General features: G+C 40.5%; 1 protein-coding gene and 1 pseudogene across 2 annotated transcripts in view; both read left to right on the top strand.

Moving 5' to 3' along the window:
- KIFBP (kinesin family binding protein) overlaps nt 1–20962 on the top strand; it is a 37662-nt gene continuing 16700 nt past the window's right edge. The window contains exons 1-5 of the mRNA XM_079793308.1: nt 1–463; nt 4300–4398; nt 10422–10501; nt 10807–10990; nt 13723–13807. Of these exons, the coding sequence (XP_079649434.1) occupies nt 38–463; nt 4300–4398; nt 10422–10501; nt 10807–10990; nt 13723–13807 (874 nt within the window). The 5' untranslated portion in view covers nt 1–37. The remainder of the gene's footprint in view (nt 464–4299; nt 4399–10421; nt 10502–10806; nt 10991–13722; nt 13808–20962) is intronic.
- LOC307112386 (prothymosin alpha-like) lies at nt 8133–9256 on the top strand (annotated as a pseudogene). Its single transcript has one exon. The product of its transcript is annotated as a prothymosin alpha-like (transcript).

The following is a 20962-nucleotide window of genomic DNA, read 5'->3' as shown; positions in this document are numbered from 1 at the left end:
TGGAAACATTAGGGAAACCTGAGCAGCGGAGGCCGCTATGGCGAGTGGCTCGTGGGCCGAGATTCGTGAGAAGTTCCAGGCCGCGCTGGCTCTGTCGCGGGTGGAACTGCATAAAAACCCCGAGAAGGAACCGTACAAGTCCAAATACGGCGCCCGAGTTCTGCTGGAAGAGGTCAAAGCGCTGCTGGGCCCCGCGCCCGAGGACGAGGACGAGCGGCCTCAGGCCGAGGACGACGTGGGCGCGGGGGACTCCGCCCTGGGGCTGCTGGCTGAGCCGGTGGAGGTCGAGGGGCCCGTCGCCCAGGGCGCGGTGAGGCTGGCGGTCATTGAGTTCCACCTCGGGCTGAACCACATCGACACGGAGGAGCTGTCGGCGGGGGAGGAGCATCTGATGAAATGCCTGAGGCTGGTGCGCCGGTACCGGTTGTCGCCCGACTGCGTCTCGCTGTACATCCAGGCGCAGGTGAGAGCCGGCCTGCTGCCGGCGGCCGAGGCGGGGGGCGGGGAGGGCCCCAGCTCCCGCCAGGGCCAGAGGCAGATGTTGGAAGGCACAATTTGTCCCACGCGATTGAAGCTTTGGGATAAACGGCTCGGAAACTCCTCCACCCTCATCGCCCACTTCAACCTCCCTTGCTGCTTCGCTTAGTCGTGGTCAGTGCATTGGTTTCGCCCTCTTATAATCGTAAAATACCTTTTCAGCTCTTTCTCCACCAGTTCTAATCCTAAGAAAAAAAATCTAAACTAATTTTAATCTTAATTTAAGATTGACCAATTTGTACCCAATTTGCTAAAATTTTGTTAATATGTTTTGTATCTATGTTCATGAAGGATATCAGTCTGTAGTTTTCTTGTTATGTCTTTGATTTAGTGTGAGATGGGAGGTGTTCTTTCCTTATTTTTCTAGAAGAGTTTGGTATTATTTCTTCCTTATATGTTTGGTGGAATTCACCAGTAGTAGTACTTTTTTAGCTGTTTTTATTTTCAACTTTTCCCCCTACCTGGTCTAATGCTCTGTGAATGATACAATAGTTTCTGTTGTATTGTAGGATTTATGTTATACTTAAAAAACAATTCATGTAGAATGTCAATAGCAGTTATCTCTGTGGAGTTAAAAATAAATCAATTCTAGATCCCTTGCTCAAGTCACCATTAAACTCTAGGGTTTCTAAACATTTTTTGTGCCATATACCCCTTTTGCAGTCTAGTGAAGCCTCTCCTATATAATAAAAGGCTAATAGGCAAATGGTCCCCTCCACCAGGAGTTGACAGGGAACAGTTGACCAGGGGGCGGATCGGCTGGCCAACCGCATGTGGCTCCTCCTCTCCCCCAGCCAGTCCCAATCGGCCCAGATGGGGCAGGCTGGCTGGACCCCACCCGTGCACGAATTCGTGCACCAGGCCTCTAGTATTGCATAAAACAGACTAATGATTTTAATAAAATATAAAAGAATATTAAAGGAACCAGTAATATAAACATTATCAACACATATATTTTAATTCTCACCTAAGGATATGTTTTCATTGATTTTAGAGAAAGGGGAGAGAGAGAGAGAGAGAGAGAGAGAGAGAGAGAGAGAGAGAGAGAGAGAGAAACATTCATATGAGAGAGAAACATCAATTGTTATGCACCAAAACCAGGAATCAAACCCACAACCTAAGTATGTGCCCTGACCAGGAATTGAACTCATAACCTTTTGGTGTATGGAACAACACTCCAACCAACTGAGCAGTCCAGCTAGGACTCAAAATATTTTTTAAAAGATGTTAAACAATAACTAATGATGTGTCTAATGTCCATAATTTTATTTTATTTTTTAATATATTTTTATTTATTTCAGAGAGGAAGGGAAAGGGAGAGAGAGAAACATCAGTGATGAGAGAATAGAAACATCAGTGATGAGAGAGAATCATTGATTGGCTGCCTCCTGCACACCCCATCCTGGGATTTGAACCATGACATCCAGGTTCATAGGTTGACGCCGTGCCAGCTGGGCAATGTTCATAATTTTAAAGTAGTAATGAATATAAATATTTTGAGATCAGCAAATTGTAACATTAAGATTTTTTTTCACTTTTATTGGTCACAAAATCTCAGGTACTATAATATTGCTTTTGTTGTTGTTGTTAATCTTCACCCAAGGACATTTTTCCATTGATTTTTAGAGAAAGCGGAAGGCAGGGAGGAAAGGAAGGGGGAGGGGAGAGAACCAGAGAGAGACAAAGAGAGACAGAGAAAGAGAGATACCAATTGGTTACCTCCTGCACATGCCCTGACCCGGGCAGGGATGAACCTGCAACCCAGGTATGTGCCCTTGAGCAGGAATCGAACCCACTACCCTAAGGTCCTCAGGCTGATGCTCTGACCATAGAGCCACACCAGCCAGGGAATATTGCTGCATTTTGTTTCCTGCTTTCATAATTTAAAAAAATGCTAAATTTTAGTAGAACATAGTAAAAATAAGTTGAAATGATTTTTCCATCCATATTCGTAGACGCTGAATTCTATTAATGGGTACCTTGTGGTTCTGTGGACCACAGGTTAATCTTTATTAAAAACTCTTTGTGCCTGGCAGCAGCTGAGCATCGAACCAGGAACCAAGAGGCCACCAGTTTGATTCCCAGTCAGGGCACATGCCCGGGTTGTGGATTCGCTCCCCTTTGGGGGGCATGCAGAAGGCAGCTGATTGATAATGTTTCTTTTTCATGGATATTTCTATCCCTCTTCCTTCCTCTCTCTCTAAAAAATCAGTAAAATGTATTTTTAGAAAAATACACCGAAAACCTCTTTGTTTCCTTATCCTGTGCCCTTCCCTAGGGAAGTAAGCAAGAGGTGGTAGAAACCCAGCCTCTGAAGTTTCCTTGTGCCTGAAGGACTATCCCAAGGGGTGGGAGGCAGTCTAACCCTGTTTTCTAAAGGTTAGCTAGGCATCCAGTCTTGAGTTTTGACCATCTAGACAGTCCTGATTTGCTCTGTAAAGTGCCTGATAGAGAGTCACATGCCAGGGGACAAACTGGCTTAGTTTTAAAAATGTTATTTAGCATATTACCCCAAATCTAATCAATTTCTTAGCACCTTCATGGTAGCAGAAGGAAGTTTGTGCTATGGAAATCAAAGGGAAGTGATCGATACAAGAAAAGACACTACAAATGAAGAATTTTTAGTTGACTGGATATAATTACAAAGCTATATAATTTAAGAACTCTGGAAATTACAAACATGTTTTATTTTTTGAAATGATAAACATTAGGAATCTGACTTAACTGATGAGTAAAGGCATATAGCATCTCCAGTTTTCATAACATAATTTGAATAATTGGAATTTGAGAGCTCACCTCCCTTTCTTCAGGCTTGAACCAAACAGTAACTGTTAAGAGGCCTCTGGAGATTGTAGATATTTGAAAACATGTTTCTGGCTCATTTTTGTCTTGGTGTGTACTATCTATTGATACAGTGATACAATTTTACCCCCAAAGTTAGGATCTTGAAGAAAGAACTTTTATTTCAGGAATCTAGGTATGGCTTAGCTGGTTGCTCTGGTTCAAGGTCTCTCATCCCATTGTTGGCCTGTTGAGGCTGCACTTGAAGGGTCAACTGAAGGAGGGTCTTCCAAACTCTCATGGGATTGTTGGCAGGATTCAGTTCCTTACAGGCTGTTGGTCTGAGGGCTTCAGTTGACCTCCCTCAGTTCCTTGCCATGTGAGTCTATGCACAGCCACCACATGGCAGTTGACGTCCCTCAGAGAGAGTGGGAGAGGAGCACCTCAAGTGGAACAGTGTTCTGTAACTTAATCTTGGAAGAGACCTTCTATCACTTTTGCCGTGTTCTGTTTGTTAGAAGCAAGCTACTAAATCCAGCCCATACTTAAGGGGAAAAGATTATACAACAAGGCATGAATACCAGGAGGCAGGGATCATTAGGGATCCATCAGTAGCTGTTTACACTACATAAGGACAATATTGGGAATAATTCATTGTTTTTTTAAAAAATATATTTTTATTTATTTCAGAGAGGAAGGGAGAGGGAAAGAGATAGAAACATCAATGATGAGAGAGAATCCTGCATGCCCCCTAATAGGGATCGAGCCCGCCACCCGGGCATGTGCCCCTGACTAGAATCGAACCCAGGACTCCTTAGTCCACAGGCCAGTGCTCTATCCACTGAGCAAAACCAGCCAGGGCGGGAATAATTCATTGTTAATCAGACTCCAGTACTGTTTGGTAGGAAAATATTGACTTTGAAACTAAAAGTTACTTTTACTAGGAGATTTATATTGTCATTATTTCTCTTTATTTTCCAGAATAATCTGGGTATCTTGTGGTCTGAAAGAGAAGAAATTGAAACAGCACAAGCTTACCTAGACTCATCAGAAGCACTGTATCTTCAGTATATGAAAGAGGTATGTTGCATGTCAAGATAAATTTTAAGATTTGATTGAAACTAATCAAGAACTGATGTTAAGAATTCCTTACTCATAATATTTGTGTATGACTCCTCAGTATACTTAGGGACCTCTCTATAGAGCTGTCTAGGTAGTCAGTCACCTAATAGCTGTACTTGCAGACACTGTTATAAGTGATTTACAAATTTTAACTCATTTAATCCTCATGGCATCTTCTGAGGTGGATATTTTTATTATTCTTATTTTAGAGATGAGAAAACAGACCACAAGGGATTAAGTTACTTGTCTCCACACACTAGTAAATTGTGAAGTTGGGATTCTAATCCGCACAATCTGATTCCAGAACCCGTACTTTTAACCTAGACTCTGCTGTCTCACTTAGTAGTTGGACTTAGTGTAGAACACAAGTGCTCAGTGCTCCTTGAAGGACAGTGTAGTGTCAAAATGATGAGAGCAGATAGAAGGAATGCACTGTAAGCAGAATCTACAGATTGAGCATTCCTATTTGCTTTGTCAGTTTATAATTTTATTATTATTATTTTCATGGGGTAGGGAGAGCAAAGACTTTGTATACATATCTGAGTTTGAATCCTGAACCTATTAACCATATAGCCTTCCAATAAGTCATTCTACTTCTCTGGGCCTCAGAGTCCTCATGTGTGAAATGGAAATAATGATACTTGCACCCTTGAAGCATTGGTCAAAGAATGAACTAACATAGGTATAAGATGGTACTTGGCACATAGTAGGTGCTCAACTAAAACTGGTTTTACTCTCCTTCCTGCTCTCTTTTTAAAAAAATGTATCTTTATTGTTGAAAGTATTACAGATGTCCCCCCTTCGCCATTAACTCCCTCTACCCTACTCCTGTTCCTTCCACAGTCCTTCACTGCACTATTGTTTGTATCCATGGGTTATGCATATCTATCTATATATAAAAGCCTAAGCGACTGTTTGACTAGTAGCTATGATGCGCACTGACCACCAGGGGGCAGATGCTCAACGCAGAGGCATGGAAACATGAAACAGACTGATGAATCTCAGAGGGAAGGGAGGAGGGGGGAGGGCGGGAAGAGAGTAACCAAAGATCTTATATGCATACTAGAGGCCTGGTGCACAGATTCGTGCACCAGTGGGGTCTCTCAGCCTGGCCTATGGGGACCTGTGGGGACCAGGTCGAAACTGGCAGCCCAACATCCCCCGAGGGGTCCCAGATTGCAAGAGGGCACAGGCCAGGCCGAGGGACCCCACTGGTGCATGAATCCATGCACCGGGCCTGTAGTCTATATAGAAAAGGCTAAGTGTCCCTCTGACCATCCGACTGGTAGCTATCATGCGCACTGACCACCAGGGGGCAGATGCTCAACGTAGGAGCTGCCATGACACGCACTGGCCTGCACCATGGACCTGGTGCCGACAAACCAACACTCGACTTCCCCCAAGTGGGACACAGGCTCCGCCACCACCCTGGAGTGACACCCCACCAAATCGCAGTCAATGCTGCCAAGACCCCATGGTGCAAAATGTGGACCCCAGCCCAGCCCAGCCCGGAAACTGTTGCTGTGGGCGCCAGGTAATGATGTCACATAGCAATACCCGGCTTCCTCTCCCTAATGACTAGCCTCCTTGGAGTTTCTTCAGCCCAAGAATACGACTTGCTTTATTTATAGCCAGGTGCAAACATTTTACACTTTAACCAAATGTTTGTGAAATGTTTTCCCGTGCCTTATTTCATTTGATCCTCACAGAAGTCCTGGAGTAGGTGTATAGGAGACTCAGTAGAAACCTATTTCTTTTCATTAGCCGAAAAATGGAGATTTAGAAAGTTTAGAAACTTGACTCTATTGAAAAAAAGAAATGGTGGACCTTGAAAATGACTTCAGGTTTTCTCACTGTGTGATCTACAATAATAATATAGTCAAACTCTGCTGCAGTTAAATATTTTACTCTTTTTTCTCCCTGTGTGATCTACAATAATAATCTGCTTCATGTTGATATTTACTGCTGTGTTGCTGACAATTACTTGAAAGAGAAGTTGGGGTGCTTCACTGAGCTGGAAAAAGTTTAGTTAAATCAGAAAGCAGGTCTAACTAAGCAAGTTTATATATATACATAAAAGGCTAAGTTGACTCGTGCATGCATGATACATATAAAGCCCTCGCTGGCGCCAAGCGCATGCATGTGTTTCCATCTGTCATTGTTGATCATGAATTTGGTTGACATTTCTATTATAGAGAAAGGGTGAATAGCAATATTAAAATATTCTAATTAATTTCCTTTCAAAGTGCACGAATCCATGCACCAGGCCTCTAGTATGCTTATAAGTTCTTTGATTAATTTCTTCCACCCCTTCTTTTCCCTCTGAAATACATCAGTCTTTTGCATGCTTCAGTGTCTCTGGGTCTGTTTTGTTCATCAGTTTATTTTGTTCATTAGATTCCATGTAAATGAGATCATATGATACTTGTGTTTCTCTGACTGGCTTATTTCACTTAACATAATACTCTCCAGGTCCCTCCATGCTCTTAAAGGGTAAGAGATCCTTCTTTTTTTACAGCTGCATAGTATTCCTTTGTGTAAATGTACCACAGCATTTTTATCCATTCATCTACTGAGGGGCACTTGGGCTCTTTCCAGATCTTAGCTATTGTAAATTGTGCTGCTATGAACATAGGGGTACATATATTCTTTCTGATTGGTATATCAGGCTTCTTAGGGTATATTCCTAGAAGTGGGGGTCACTAGGTCAAATGGCATTTTTAATTTTTTGCGTAAACTCCACACTTTTCCATAGTGGTTGTACTGCTTTGTCAGTTTAATTTAGAATATATGTTTAAAGGCAATTAAAGCTTTTTTCCCTGATGTATATATTCCCAAATTGGAAAATTTTAAAAGTCATGGGTCTTCTACCTTGGTGTTATAACTTTCCTCCTTAAGTTCTAAGAAGAGCAGAGAACCACAAAGCCAAATTGAGATGTTAGTCTCTGTTTATGATTTTAAGGCTCTCACTCTTAATACATGAATTTGTTAAATTAAAATGTAAAGATACCAAAAACCTGTAATATTTCATTCAAAACTAGTATTAATAAGGAAACATAAAACATGTAGCAAAATACTGTGTACTTTTAAAAAAATGTTTTTATTGATTTAAGAGAGAGAGGAGGGGTAAGGGGGAGAGAGAGAGAAATATCAATCACTTGCCTTCTGTATACCCCCTACTGGGGATCGAGCCTGCAACCCAGGCATGTGCCCTGACTGAGAATGGAACCAGTGACCTTTTTGGTGCATGGGATGACACCCCACCAACTGAGCCACACAGTTCAGGCCACTCTGTATTTTTATACCTCTGTTTTAGTTAAGAGACTGATTTAACTGCCAGTGTTACACGTAAAGTGTGATAGTCAGAACAGTGAAGTACGTACATAAAACAATTGACTAATTCCCCTCATTAAGACAGGGGTAAGCATACTAAGCAGCCCTTAAAATTGTTGAGATAGTTTTTGCAGAATTAAAAATCTATTGTGTTTGCCTTTGGCCTTGCTTCCTATCTTAGTAATTTTCACTTTCTGTGAATTCTAGGACCCCAAGTCATGATGCTTTTATTGTCTGCATACAAAATATAAGATCACTTTTTTTTAAAACGGGAAGTATTGTTTCTATTGGGAGTTTAGTGAATTCAGTTTAAAGTATGGGTGGGCTTGTAGTTGGGACTATTCTCAAACAAGTAGAATTAGGCAGAGGTTAAGTAACTGTTCTTTTGGAAGATTTAAGATGGGGTTGTATTGAATCCTCCTAGCATCCTTATGAGGAAGGTACACTATTTTACAGAGGAGGAAGCAGAAGCTGAAGGCAATAAACAGTGGAATCACTGTTTTGTTGCTTTTTAAAATATATATTTTATTGATTTCAGAGAGGAAGGGAGAGGGAGAGAGAGAGAGACATCAATGATGAGAATCATTGATTGGCTGCCTCCTGCACACCCACACTAGAAATCGAGCCCATAGCCCAGACACCTGCCCTGACCGGGAGTCGAACTGTCACCTCCTTGTTCATAGGTGTAAGCTCAACCACTGAGCCACGCAGGCCTGGCAAGAATAACTGTTTTTAATGTCCCTGTATTGAAAGAGGGTAATCAGCCCTGGCCTGCTAGCTCAGCTGGTCAGAGCGTCGTCCCAATACCTCAAGGTTGGGGATTCCATCCCCAGTCAGGGCACATACAAGAATCAACCAATGAAACTGGCTGCTCTGAAAAGCCATCTTTGCATTCTTCTGTGGCTGCCTCTCCGCTGGCTACAGCCACCTCCACCGCGGGCCTCCTCTGCCACCTGGGACTCCAGTAGCTTCTTCGCCAGAGTCCTCCAACTCTCACTTTAAAAAAAAAATCCGCTGCATCCGATTACTGGCGTGCCCCACTGTTCCAGACATGGCTGTGGACACCAGCTCCAAGATCACCACCAAGGACTTAAAGAAGGAAGTTGAAGAGGAGGCAGAAAATGGAAGAGATGCACCTGCGAATGGGAACGCTGATGAGGAAGATGGAGAGTAGGAGGCTGACAATGAGATAGAAAAAGGAGGGGAGGAGAAAGAGGAAGGTGATGGTGAGGAAGAGGATGGAGATGAAGATAAGGAAGCATCTACGGGCAAATGGGCAGCTGAAGATGATAAGGATGACTAGATAGCAAAAAAGGAAAAGTTAAACTAAAAATAAAAGGCCTCTGTGACCTATTCACCCTCCACTTCCCATAATCTAAACATGGTCACCTTCAAGTAGAGACTCTCACCCCTGCCTGACCAACCACCCACCCACCAATCACCCACCCAACTTGGGCAGCGCCACCTGCAGGTGACATGCACTCTTTACCACCCAACCAAAACCACAACGTGAATTTGCAACGGGAGGAAAAAAAGAACCAAAACTTACAAGGCCCTGCTTTTTTTTTTTTTTTTTAAGAACTTTAAAAAGGAAAATTTGTATTTTTTATTTACATTTTATATTTCTGTACATATTGTTAGGGGTCAGCCATTTTTAATGATGTTGGGATGACCAAACCAGCCTTTGGGTCATTCACTGTCCTACTTCTGACTTTACTCGTGGTGTGAAAAAAACCTTGTAAAAAAAAGCAAAAACAACAACAACCAAAACAGTCTTATTCCGAGTATTCCAGTAACTTTTTGTGTATGTACTTAGCTGTACTATAAGTAGTTGGTTTATATGAGATTGTTAAAAAGGTTTTTTCCCCCCTTTTTTTGTCTATGCAGTTGCTATTTTTTTGGCATGTTTTGATGTATGTGTGAAACAATGTTGTCCATCAATAAACGGGAATTTTATTTTGCTGAGTTGTTCTAACAACAAAAATCAACCAATGAATGCAAAAATAAGTGGAACAACAAATTGATGTTTCTCTTTCTCTCTAAATCAATAAAAAAAATTTAAAAAAAGGGTAATCTATCTAGTTATTTCCTTGAGAAAAAATATTAGAAAAATTATTTAAAACTTTGATTTTTCATTAGTGGTCAGTTTAGAACAATATTATTTTAAGGATGTATACATTTTTTCTAATTGTCATGCTTATGTAGGTTTTAAAAGACTATCAGACAGAATTAAGACAAAATACCTGGAGGGGCACGGTAGAGGGATTCAATGGGGGAAAAAAGGGCACATCTGTAATACTTGCAACAATAAAGTTAAATTAAAAATAAAGACTTAAAATACCTAAAAATTATTTCTCTAAAAAGCAGGGTGTGTTTTTTTTTAGTTTTTTTTTTTTTTTTTTTAGTTTATTTGAAGTTCACTGGAAACAGCCATTAAAATTTTGTCAAGTGTGAGTTTGTAGGAAATCTTTTAATTCTTTGACTCTTTTAGATTTTATGGGTTAAGAAAATTACTTCTTGGGTAAAATGAAAGTGAATTAGTGAAAAATGAAGTATATTGGGCTTTTAAATTTTGATTTCTCCAGTTCTTCCAGAAGAGGGCGCTTGGTGTTTACAGTAAAATTTTAGAGTTTTGTTTTTCTTTGTAGATTGGGAGTCCTCCTCTTGATCCTACTGAGCATTTTCTTCCTGAAGAAGAGAAACTTACTGAACAAGAGAGATCAAAAAGGTGAGTAGGTATAGAAATCAGCCCTCACAGATATTTTCACATAGTGTAGATGATTGTTTAAAAACATGTTTTCTCTTTTAAGGCACTCATAAAAGTTCTAGAATGTGGATTCTGAAACCGATTAAAACCTTCATTCGCCACTTACTTAGATATGTGACTCTTTCATATCTAAGGATCAGTTTCCTTATCTGTCAAATAGCCATACCCAATTTAAAGGGTTGGTGAGAGGATTAAGATACATATATATGAAAGTTCTGTATAAATTGTAAACCATTATGCAAATATTGTGTTTTTTTTCTTCATAGATTTGAGAAGGTTTATACTCATAACCTATATTACCTGGCTCAAGTCTACCAACATAAGGAAGTGTTTGAGAAGGCTGCTCATTATTGCCACAGTACCCTAAAACGCCAGCTTGAGCACAATGCCTACCATCCTATAGAGTGGGCTATTAATGCTGCTACCTTGTCACAATTTTACATCAATAAGGTAAGCTTTTTGAAGTTGTTATCTAACAAAGTTACTGTAGAGTATATGAAATATAGACCAAATAGTACCTTGAAAATATAATCTTTTAAAACTTGGTAGCTTAGGGACATCTGTAATAGAATTCAACAATGACAACAACAAAAGCATACCCACACAGCTGGCATCCAGCTAGTATGGCATGGGCCTTTGTGATCGTTTTAACCAGAAAATGGCATATAAAGTAGCCAACCAGTAGCCCGTATTCTCAACAGCAATAACAAGAACTTATAATTAAACCTTGAAAAAAATAGGTAGCTTATATTTTATGATGTAAACTAGACAGAAAAATAGAGCCCCAGTTTGCCAGTGTGCTAAAATTTTGTAGCTTTTGTTGCATTAATCTATTGAATCTTAAAATACTGAGTTTTATCATTATTATGTTTCTAGCCTCTAAAATTACATGTTACCCAAGACCAATTCTTTTTTGTTAGAATCATGCTATCTCAATTCATTTTAGTGAGATGTTACCTTAAATTGCAGATTTTATTTTGTAGATAACTTTATCTTTAGGCAGTTGTAATCTTCTGGCTATAAGAATTTGTCTGAGGAAGTTGACTGTTAAATGTGGGCTTTGATAAAAGCATGTGATGCATTTCAGTTATTCTTTAGAATTAATTCCTTTATAATAGTTTTTCTATATTGGAAATATCTCTGCTCAGTTCCAGAGTTCCAGGTCTTTATGATATACTTGTCTGTAGTATTACACAGGGACTTTGGATTTTCAGTTGTTTATCGAAATTATTAAGAATCATGTTGGTATACTTTTGACTTATTTGTTCCTCTATTCAAGATCTTGCTAAAATACTTTTAAGCCACCTTTCCCAGCTAGATATTTTGTTAATCCTCAATCAGATACCTCAGTAATAGAAATTACTTTTTTTATTTCTGATTCACAAGCCTCTCTGAAGTTTTGGTAATTTTTGCTTATCAGAGTTCCTTCTTAGATCTCTGGTTGCCTGCTGCGATATCCTTACTGGGCCCTTATCCTAAGATTTTTGTTAGTGCTGATTCTGTAAATGCACCCTGTGTTTAAAGTATTGTCCCACAGAATTTCATTCAGAAAAGCTATTAGCAGGAGAGAAAGGGCTGTGGTGTCTGCAGCACCACTTCTAGGAGTTTGGTCTAAGTCAGTAATGCTGCTGCATATATCAGAGCATTCAGTTAAATCTGACTCACGCATCCATTTTATTGTGGCCATCACCAAAAAGGGTTATCTTGTGCCTCTGCTTGTGGCACCATTTTTATAGCTTCTGGGGGCCTCTTACTTGTTTTAAAGTTACATATTCACTGTGATTTTAATGATCACTTTAAACGATGTTGGTATTGATAATACTTAGATATCTAGATATTAAAGTGTAATTTAAAATATAAAGTTAAACATTGCTTATATGGAGCATGCAATAATTTTCATGAGTACCTCCACTACCTTGTGCTTTTATTTTTTTACAGAGATGGTTTATAAGTTTTTGTGACAGCTGGCTGTTGTATTGCAAAGAGAGAGATTTGAACCATGTTTTTAAAAAAGCAGTTGTCATTTATACCATCCTCATCTTCATCAGGTTCCAGAGATGAGGTTTTGCTACTTGTTGAGTCCCTACTTGGCAGGTGCTAACCCACATTTACCAGCCACCTAGAGGGCACAAAGCAAGGCACTCATTGTTCTAGCAGTGGTTACTCACGGGAACCAATCTGGAGAAAGCTGAAGTGGTAATGAAGGCGAAGGGATTGTGGAGGGACAATTAAAGCTGCTTATGTAAATGAACTTTTGGGGTTTTTTTAGGTTTAACACTAACACTTTGATCTGTAGATGTTGTTGGGCTAATACTACACATGGTCCCCAGATATTCTCAAGATGGCTTCTGAATTTGCTATTTGGGAGGGCTACATTCAATGTTGAGATTTTAAAGTCATAGCTAACTATTAAAAATCTTCTTAGCAAAATCAGGTAGGTATATCTAACATGAAGTAGACATATTTATGAGGATAGCTTCCAACTAAAAGTTGGACTTGAACTTTGTACTTTTGCTGGGTGGCCCTGTGACTTACATGATAAATGCAAAGTGTTCACATTAACAAGGAGATCTTATCCAAGTATTTGAGAAGTTTACTGTGCTCAGATTTGAATTATGAAGTTTTCAAGTGTGTTGGTAAAGCAGTTTCGAAAAGTTTGTCTGTGGAAAGTCGTTGACGTCAAAACTTGGTGGGAATTCTCATACATTCGAGGATTTTTAGAAGACAGGAATCTCTTCCTCTCATTTATTATTTTTGCCTTTGAATGGTAGGATATAAAAGGGATCTCTAAACCTAAAAAAATCAAATCTTTAATTCCTCCGACAGAATGTAAATGATCTAAGAAGTTATCGTGCACATAACTTTGACTATTTGGGCAGAACCTAAAGATGATCTGAGGTACTTGGGAGTCTATGATGTAGCTATTGTATACTTACCGATTACCTGAGGCGAGCCAACTCAGTCAGCAGCTGTCTTCCAATCAGTTTGGATTATTAAGAGTTTGGGGGCATTGCACTTGTTTGAGACAGCCTTTTAACTCGATAATACCATAACATGTCTTATATACCTTCTTAATGTTCGGCGACTTAGTGGTTTTTACCTGATTTTAATAGCTTTTCCCATATCGATTGCAAATAAGGCTGTGGGACAGTTGCATTCACTCTTGTTTATTTCCTTAACAGCAATGCTTTATGGAGGCCAGGCATTGTTTATCAGCTGCTAATGTCATTTTTGGTCAAACTGGAAAGAATCCAACCACAGAAGACAGTAAGTTTATGTGTACATGTTTTATTATATATAGCTTTTTAAAACTTTATTTTAAATAAACTTTAGAAAATTCAAGAACAAAACAAAAAACTACCTACTATATGACCTTCTAAATTCACCTGTTTTTAATATTTGCCTCATTTGCAGTCACATTTTTCTTTCTGAACTATTTGAGAGAAGATTACATACATTAACCTCCTTTACCCCTTAATACTTGAATGTGTATTTAGTAAGAATAAGGATGTTTTATGTAATCATAGAAAAATGATACAATCCTTTTATCTGTAATGCATATTTCTATTTCATTAATTGTCTTCATAATGTCCTTTATAGCAGTTCTTTTCTAGTACCCGAATATCCAGTTCAAGATTGCATATTGCGTTTAGTTTTCACACCTCTTTAATATTTTTTTGATTTTTTTACAGTGAGGTAGGGAGAGGGATAGTGAGAGACATCGATGAGAGAGAAACATCGATCAGCTGCCTCCTGCACACCTCCTACTGGGGATGTGCCTGCAACCAAGGTACATGCTCTTGACCTGAATCGAACCCGGGACCCTTCAGTCCACAGGCTGATGCTCTATCCACTGAGCCAAACCAGTTAGGGCAGTTTTCACACCTCTTTAGTCTTTTTAAATCTGGAACGTTCCTCAACCTCTGTCCTTCATCATGTAGACATTTTTGAAAAATACAGGCCAGTCATTTCATAGAATTTTCATCAGTTGGTATGTTGATGTTTTCTTACACTAAGATTCAGATTACAATAGTACCCCCTTACCTACAGGGGATACGTTCCAAGATCCCCATTGGATGCCTGAAACTGTGTTTAGTATTGAACTCTATATCTACTATGTTTTTTTCTTGTTTATACATACCTACTATAAAGTTTAAACCACTCTTGTGCTTTGGGCCATTATTAAGTAAAATGAGGGTTACTTGCACACAAGCACTGTGATACCAGCAGCAATCTAGGTGACTACTAAGTGACTAACAGCAGGTAGTGTTTACATAGCGTGGATACACTGGACAAAGGGATGGAATAGGACAGTATGAGATGTCATTACACTACTAAGAATGGCATGCAATTTTAAAACTTATGAGTTATTTCTGGAATTTTCCATTTAATATTTCCAGACCATTGTTGAACTCGGGGAACTGAAACCATGGAAAGCAAGACCACAGAAAAGGGGGCACTGCTATATACATTTTTGGTTGGAATACTACATAAGTGATGTGTCCAAATATCTAATTTTTTAATTATAGTGTTTTATTTAGTCTTAAAAACCACAGTTAACATTTATATTTGAGCAAATCAATGAGATATCACTTCACACTGTTAGATCAAAAAGTCATGAAATAGGTGTTGGTGAGAATGTGGAGAAAGGGGACCCTTGTGTACTTTTGTGTAAATTGGTGCAGCCACTATGGAAAAACAGTATGGAGGTTCCTCAAAAAAATAAAAATAGAGCTACCTGATGAACCAGCAATTCCACTTCTGGTTATACACTGAGTGGCCATATATAATAATCTGGCCACTGTGTGTGTGTGTGTGTGTGTGTGTGTGTGTGTGTGTGTGTGTGTGTATTTTAGAGGCCCGGTGTATGAATTCATGCATGGGTGGGGTCCAGCCAGCCTGGCCGGGGGTAGGGGACATGGGCGGTTGGCCGGCCTGCCTGCTGGTCAAACTCCTGGTTGAGGGGACAATTTGCCTATTAGCCTTTTATTATATAGGATATACACTGAGTGGCCAGATTATTATGCGTTCAGAGATCATAATAATCTGGCCACTCAGTGTATATTCGAAGGAAAGGAAAACACTAACCTGAAGAGTATCTGCACTGCAGCAATATTTATAATAGCCAAGATTGGAAGCAACCTAAGTATCTGTCTGTGGGTGAATGGATAATGAAAATGTAGCATACATGTACAATGGAATATTAGTTAGAAGGAAATATATTTTTTAGAGAAAGGTACAAACTTCCAGTTTTAAAATAATTAAATCATGGGGTTGTAATATATAGCATGGTTAACTGTATTGCATATTTGGAAGTTGCTAAGAGTAAATCTTAAAAGTTCTCGTCACAAGAAAAAAAAATTTTGTGGCTGTGTGGTGATGGATGTTAACTAGACTTGTGATTATTTTGCAGTATGCAAATATCAAATCACGTACATCTGAAGCTAATATAATAATATATGTCAGTAATACCTTAATTAAAAAATACTTGCCATTATAAAATCTGTAACATGCTTGCACAGGTCCCTGAACACATTTTAGTAAGGTATCAATCCAGTTAGTAAGGTATCAATCCAGTATTCTAGAACCCATTTCTGTAAAGGAAAGATTAAGGACTTCATATCTAAGTGCAGGTTCCAAAGTATAGTCAATCCTCATTATTTGTGGATTTCATATTTGGGAATTCACCTACTTGCTACAATTTACTTGTAACCTCCAAATCAGTGCTCGAGGCACTTCTGAGGTCATTTGCAGACATGTGCCGAATAGCAAAGAATTTGAATTGTCCAAGGTGCACATTCCCCAGTTGAGGTTTCAGCTCTCATACTGTAAAACAAGTGTCCTTTTTGTGGTCTATTTAGTGTGACATTTTTGAGCTCTTTGTTGGTGATTTCATTATTTATAATGGCCCCCAAATATAGTGCTGAAGTGCTGTCTAGTTTCCTCAGCACATGAAGGCTGTGATGTGCCTTATGGAGAAAATACAGTGTGACATAAGCTTCATTCAGGATTATAGTGCTGTTGGCCATGAATTCAGTGTTAATGTATATTAAATAAGGTGTCTTTAAATAAACACTGGTCTGATAAGGTTATATATTGGTCAGTTGACAAAAATGGGACCAGAAGCTCATAGTAACCTAACCCTGTATTTCCTGTAGGAGCTATGTTTCAGTATTTGCTCATTTATTGTTCACAGTGACTTTATAGAACATAACTACATGAACAGTGAGAATCAACTGTTTCCTTATAAGAGTATTCAGGTAGAAAGTTTTACGGTTTAAAAATCCCTTTTTCTACTGAAACAAATGTTCATCTGAAGGAGGCAATCCAAGCCACTGGTAACTTACATCAGTGTTGTCCTGTGTCGCTTAGAGGTGAGTTGATTCTCTCCCTATAGAACTGGTCAGTGCTACAGTTGTACTGGGCACTGGTGGTGTTGGTGGCACACCCTTATTGAGGAAAGTATGTGGATTAATAACTATACTGTTATTTCATGTTATAAAGGATTTTTTAAAATACTGGTGAAAACCAAAATAATTTAAATCAAATTTATTTATAATTTTAAAATTTTTCTTGCAAAAGGGAACACCTTCCACAAATGTAACAATATTTTGGTAAAGCTGGACATGGGACTCGTTATAAAATTTAATAATTGGCCCTTTACTAAACCACCAGCATCATTCTGAACATTATTTTGGAGGATGCCTTCCACTAAGGACTACTTTTAATTAATTAGAAATCTATTTCAATTTGGATTCCACTAATTTGGAATTTTTGATAAGTTGGTTAGGAGCTATGCTAATCTTCACTTGTTTAGCACTATTTCTTTATTAACAGAGACCACAGCATAGGGAAGGTGGTAAAAACAAATGTTTAAATGATTAGAGGAAACTGCTTTTCAACTACCTCATAAGGATTCATTTATAGACATGAAATATAGAATTCATATTTTTATTAAAGTAGGTATTCTAAAAACCTGTATGAGTGATGCTTTTCTTAGTCCAGTTTGATTAATAATGATGTTGAGCACCTACATGTACCATATCCTGTCCTGAATTCTTCGTGGGTATCATTTCATTAATCCTCATAGCAATACTATTTGACAGTCACTGTTACATTCTGTACTTTACAGATAGGGAACTGGAGCACAGAGAGCTCCAACAGCTGCCCAGTGTCACACATAGTGAGGGGCAGAGGTGGCATTCAGACCCAAGCAGGATGGTTCCAAGCCCAGAACTCCATTGCTTGAGCCAAAAGACCACTAACTTGACCCTTCCCTACCTCATGCCCCTCCAACCTCCTCCACTGGCTGGAGATGAAAAACCTCCTGCTCCTCTCTGGAGGGTGGGGGACTCTGCAACCTTGGGAAGGCTTGGAAATAAGGCTCAGCTGAAATTAAACTTAGGCCCTGGCCAGTGTGGCTCAGTTGGTAGGAGCATCATCCTGTACACCAAAAGGTCTTGGGTTCGATTCCTGGTCAGAGCACATACCTGGGTTGCTGTTTCAATCCCTGGCCCCAGTCCAGGCACTTATGGAAGGCAACCAATCAATGTTTCTCACATCGATGCCGCCCCCCGCCCCCCTCTTCTCCTCTCCTAAAAATCAATGAAAATGTCCTCGGGTGAAGGTTTAAGAAAAACTTATACTCAGTATGAAGTTTGGGAACAAGTCTGTGATCATGATAGTAAACATTCGTTTCTAATAAGATGCAGAAATATCTAAGACATGCATTCTGAATAGGGTAAAAATTGTTTTGTAGAGCTTTAGCCAGTTTGGCTCAGTGGATAGAGCGTCAGCCTGCGGACTGAAGGGTCCCAGGTTTGATTCCAGGTCAAGGGCACCTACCTAGGTTGTAGTCTTGATCCCTGGCCCCAGTCTCTCTCACATAAACGTTTCTCCTTCTGTGTCTCCCCCTCCTTTTACACTCTAAAAATCAATGGAATCATATCCTAGGGTGAGGATTAACAGTAACAACAACAACAAAAAATGTTTCTTGGGAAGTGGAAAAAAAATTGTTTTTAAATCTTTACCTGAGGATATGCCCATTGATTATTTATTTATTTACAAATATATTTTTATTAGATTTCAGAGAGGAAGGGAGAGGGACAAAAACATCAGTGATGAGAGAGAATCATTGATTGGCTGCCTCCTGCACGTCCCCTACTGGGGATTAAGTCTGCAGCTGCAAATTAGACTTTGACCTCCTGGTTCATAGGTCCATGCTCAACCACTGAGCTACAAAGAGTGGAAGGAGGAGGGAAGGATAGAGAGAGTTGGGGAAGAGAGAAAGAGAGGTGAGAGAGAACATCAATTGGTTGCCTTCCGTACATGCCCCGCCCAGGGATTGAACCCACAACATAGGTATGTGCCCTGACTGGGAGTTGAACCTGCAACCTTTCATATATGGGGACAATTCTCCAGCCAACTGAGCCACACTGGCTAGGGCAAAAATATCTTGCCATTATAATGGTGGTAAAAAAAGGGGGGGCGGGGCACCCTGGCTGGTTTGGCTCAGTGGGTATAGCGTCGCCCTGCAGACTAAGGGGTCCTGGGTTCGATTCCAGTCAGGGCACATGCCCCGTTTGCAGGCTCGATCCCCATTACGAGGCATGGAGGAGGCAGCCAATCAATGATTCTCATTATTGATGTTTCTCGCTCTCTCCCTCTCCCTTCCTCTCTGAAATAAATAAAAATATATTAAAAATAAAAAGGGGGTGGTAATTTTTGTGATAATATAGGTGGACATTGAAGGCATTACGCTAAGTGAAATAAGTCAGAAAAGACAAATCCTGTATGATCTCACTTACATGTAGAATCTAAAAAAAAAGTTGAACTCATAGATACAGAGAACAGTTTGATAGTTGCCAGAGGCAGGGGTTAGGTGAGATGTATAGAGGGTGTCTAAAGGTACAGACTTCAGTCATAAAATACATGTTATGGGGATGTAACATATAGCATGGTGACTATCCTATATAATAAAAGGCTAACATGCAAATCGATCAAACGGTGGAACGAACGGTTGCTATGACGTACACTGACCACCAGCAGGCAGATGTTCAATGCAGGAGCTGCCCCCTGGTGGTCAGTGCACTCCCCTGGGGGAGCGCTGCGCAACCAGAAGCCCTGAGCTGGGCTCACGGCTGGTGAGTGCAGCGGCGGTGGCGGTAGCCTCTCCCTCCTCTGCAGCAGAGCTAAAGATGTCTGACTGCTGGCTTAGGCCCAGACTGCAAGAGGGATGTCTGACTGCTGCCCCGGGGATCGGGCCTAAGCCGTCAGTCGGACATCCCACGAGGGCTCCTGGACTGTGAGAGGGTGCTGGCCGGGCTGAGGGGACCTCCCTCCCCCGAGTGCACCAATTTCATGCATCGGGCCTCTAGTCCTATATAAAAGGCTAATATGCAAATCGACCGAAACAGCAGAACAACTGGTTGCTATGACGTGCACTGACCACCAGGGGGCAGACACTCAACGCAGGAGCTGCCCCCTGGTGGTCAGTGCGCTCCCACAGGGGGAGCACAGCTCAGCCAGAAGCCGGGCTCATGGCTGGCAAGCGCAGCGGTGGTGGCGGAGCCTCTCCCGCCTCCGCGGCAGTGCTAAGGATGTCCGACAGTCGGACATCCCCCGACAACTGCTGGCGCAGGCCATGCTGAGGGACTCCTGTGCACCAGGCCTCTAATAGTTAATAATGTATTGCATACTTGAAATTTGCTAAGAGAGTGGATCTTAAAAGTTCTCATCTCAAGAAAAATAATGTAACTGTGTGGTGACATGTTAACTAGAGTTACTGTGATCATTTTACAATATATACAAACTAGAGGCCCTCTCGCAGTCCAGGGCCCCTTGGGGTATGTCTGACAGCTTAGGCCCACTCCCCACAGCATTCAGAAATCCTTAGCGCTGCCATGGAGGTGGAAGAGGCTCCTGCCACCGCCGCTGCGCTCGCCAGCTGTGAGCCCAGCTTCTGGCTGAGCAGCACTCCCCCTGTGGGAGCGCACTGACCACCAGGGGGCAGCTCCTGCGCTGAGCGTCTGCCCCCTGGTGGTCAGTGTGCATCATAGCAACCGTTCGTTCCGCCGTTTGGTAGATTTGCATATTAGCCTTTTATTATAGAGGATAGGATATTTGAATGTCATATACCTGAAGCTAGTATAATGTTATATGTCATATCTTAATTTTAAAATGTGTATTTGATCATGTAACAGGTTTTGTAATAAGGTCACAATTTTCTTTATCATTGTGGATCAGAAGAATACAGAGGCTATGAAGAGTTAGAGGAACGTACATTATCATATTAAATACAGGTGACCTTTGAACAACAGTCAGGGGTTCTGACCTTCCACACAGTAGAAAATTAGCATATAACTTCTGACTCCCCAAAAACTTTACTAATAGCCTACTGTTGACCCAACGTTTTACCAGTAA

The sequence above is a fragment of the Cnephaeus nilssonii genome (genome assembly GCF_951640355.1).
Source record: "Cnephaeus nilssonii genome assembly, chromosome: 16".
In the NCBI taxonomy this organism is placed as follows: Eukaryota; Metazoa; Chordata; class Mammalia; order Chiroptera; family Vespertilionidae; genus Cnephaeus; species Cnephaeus nilssonii.
Note: the sequence above shows the minus strand (reverse complement) of the source record. Positions and strands in the feature narration are given on the sequence as shown.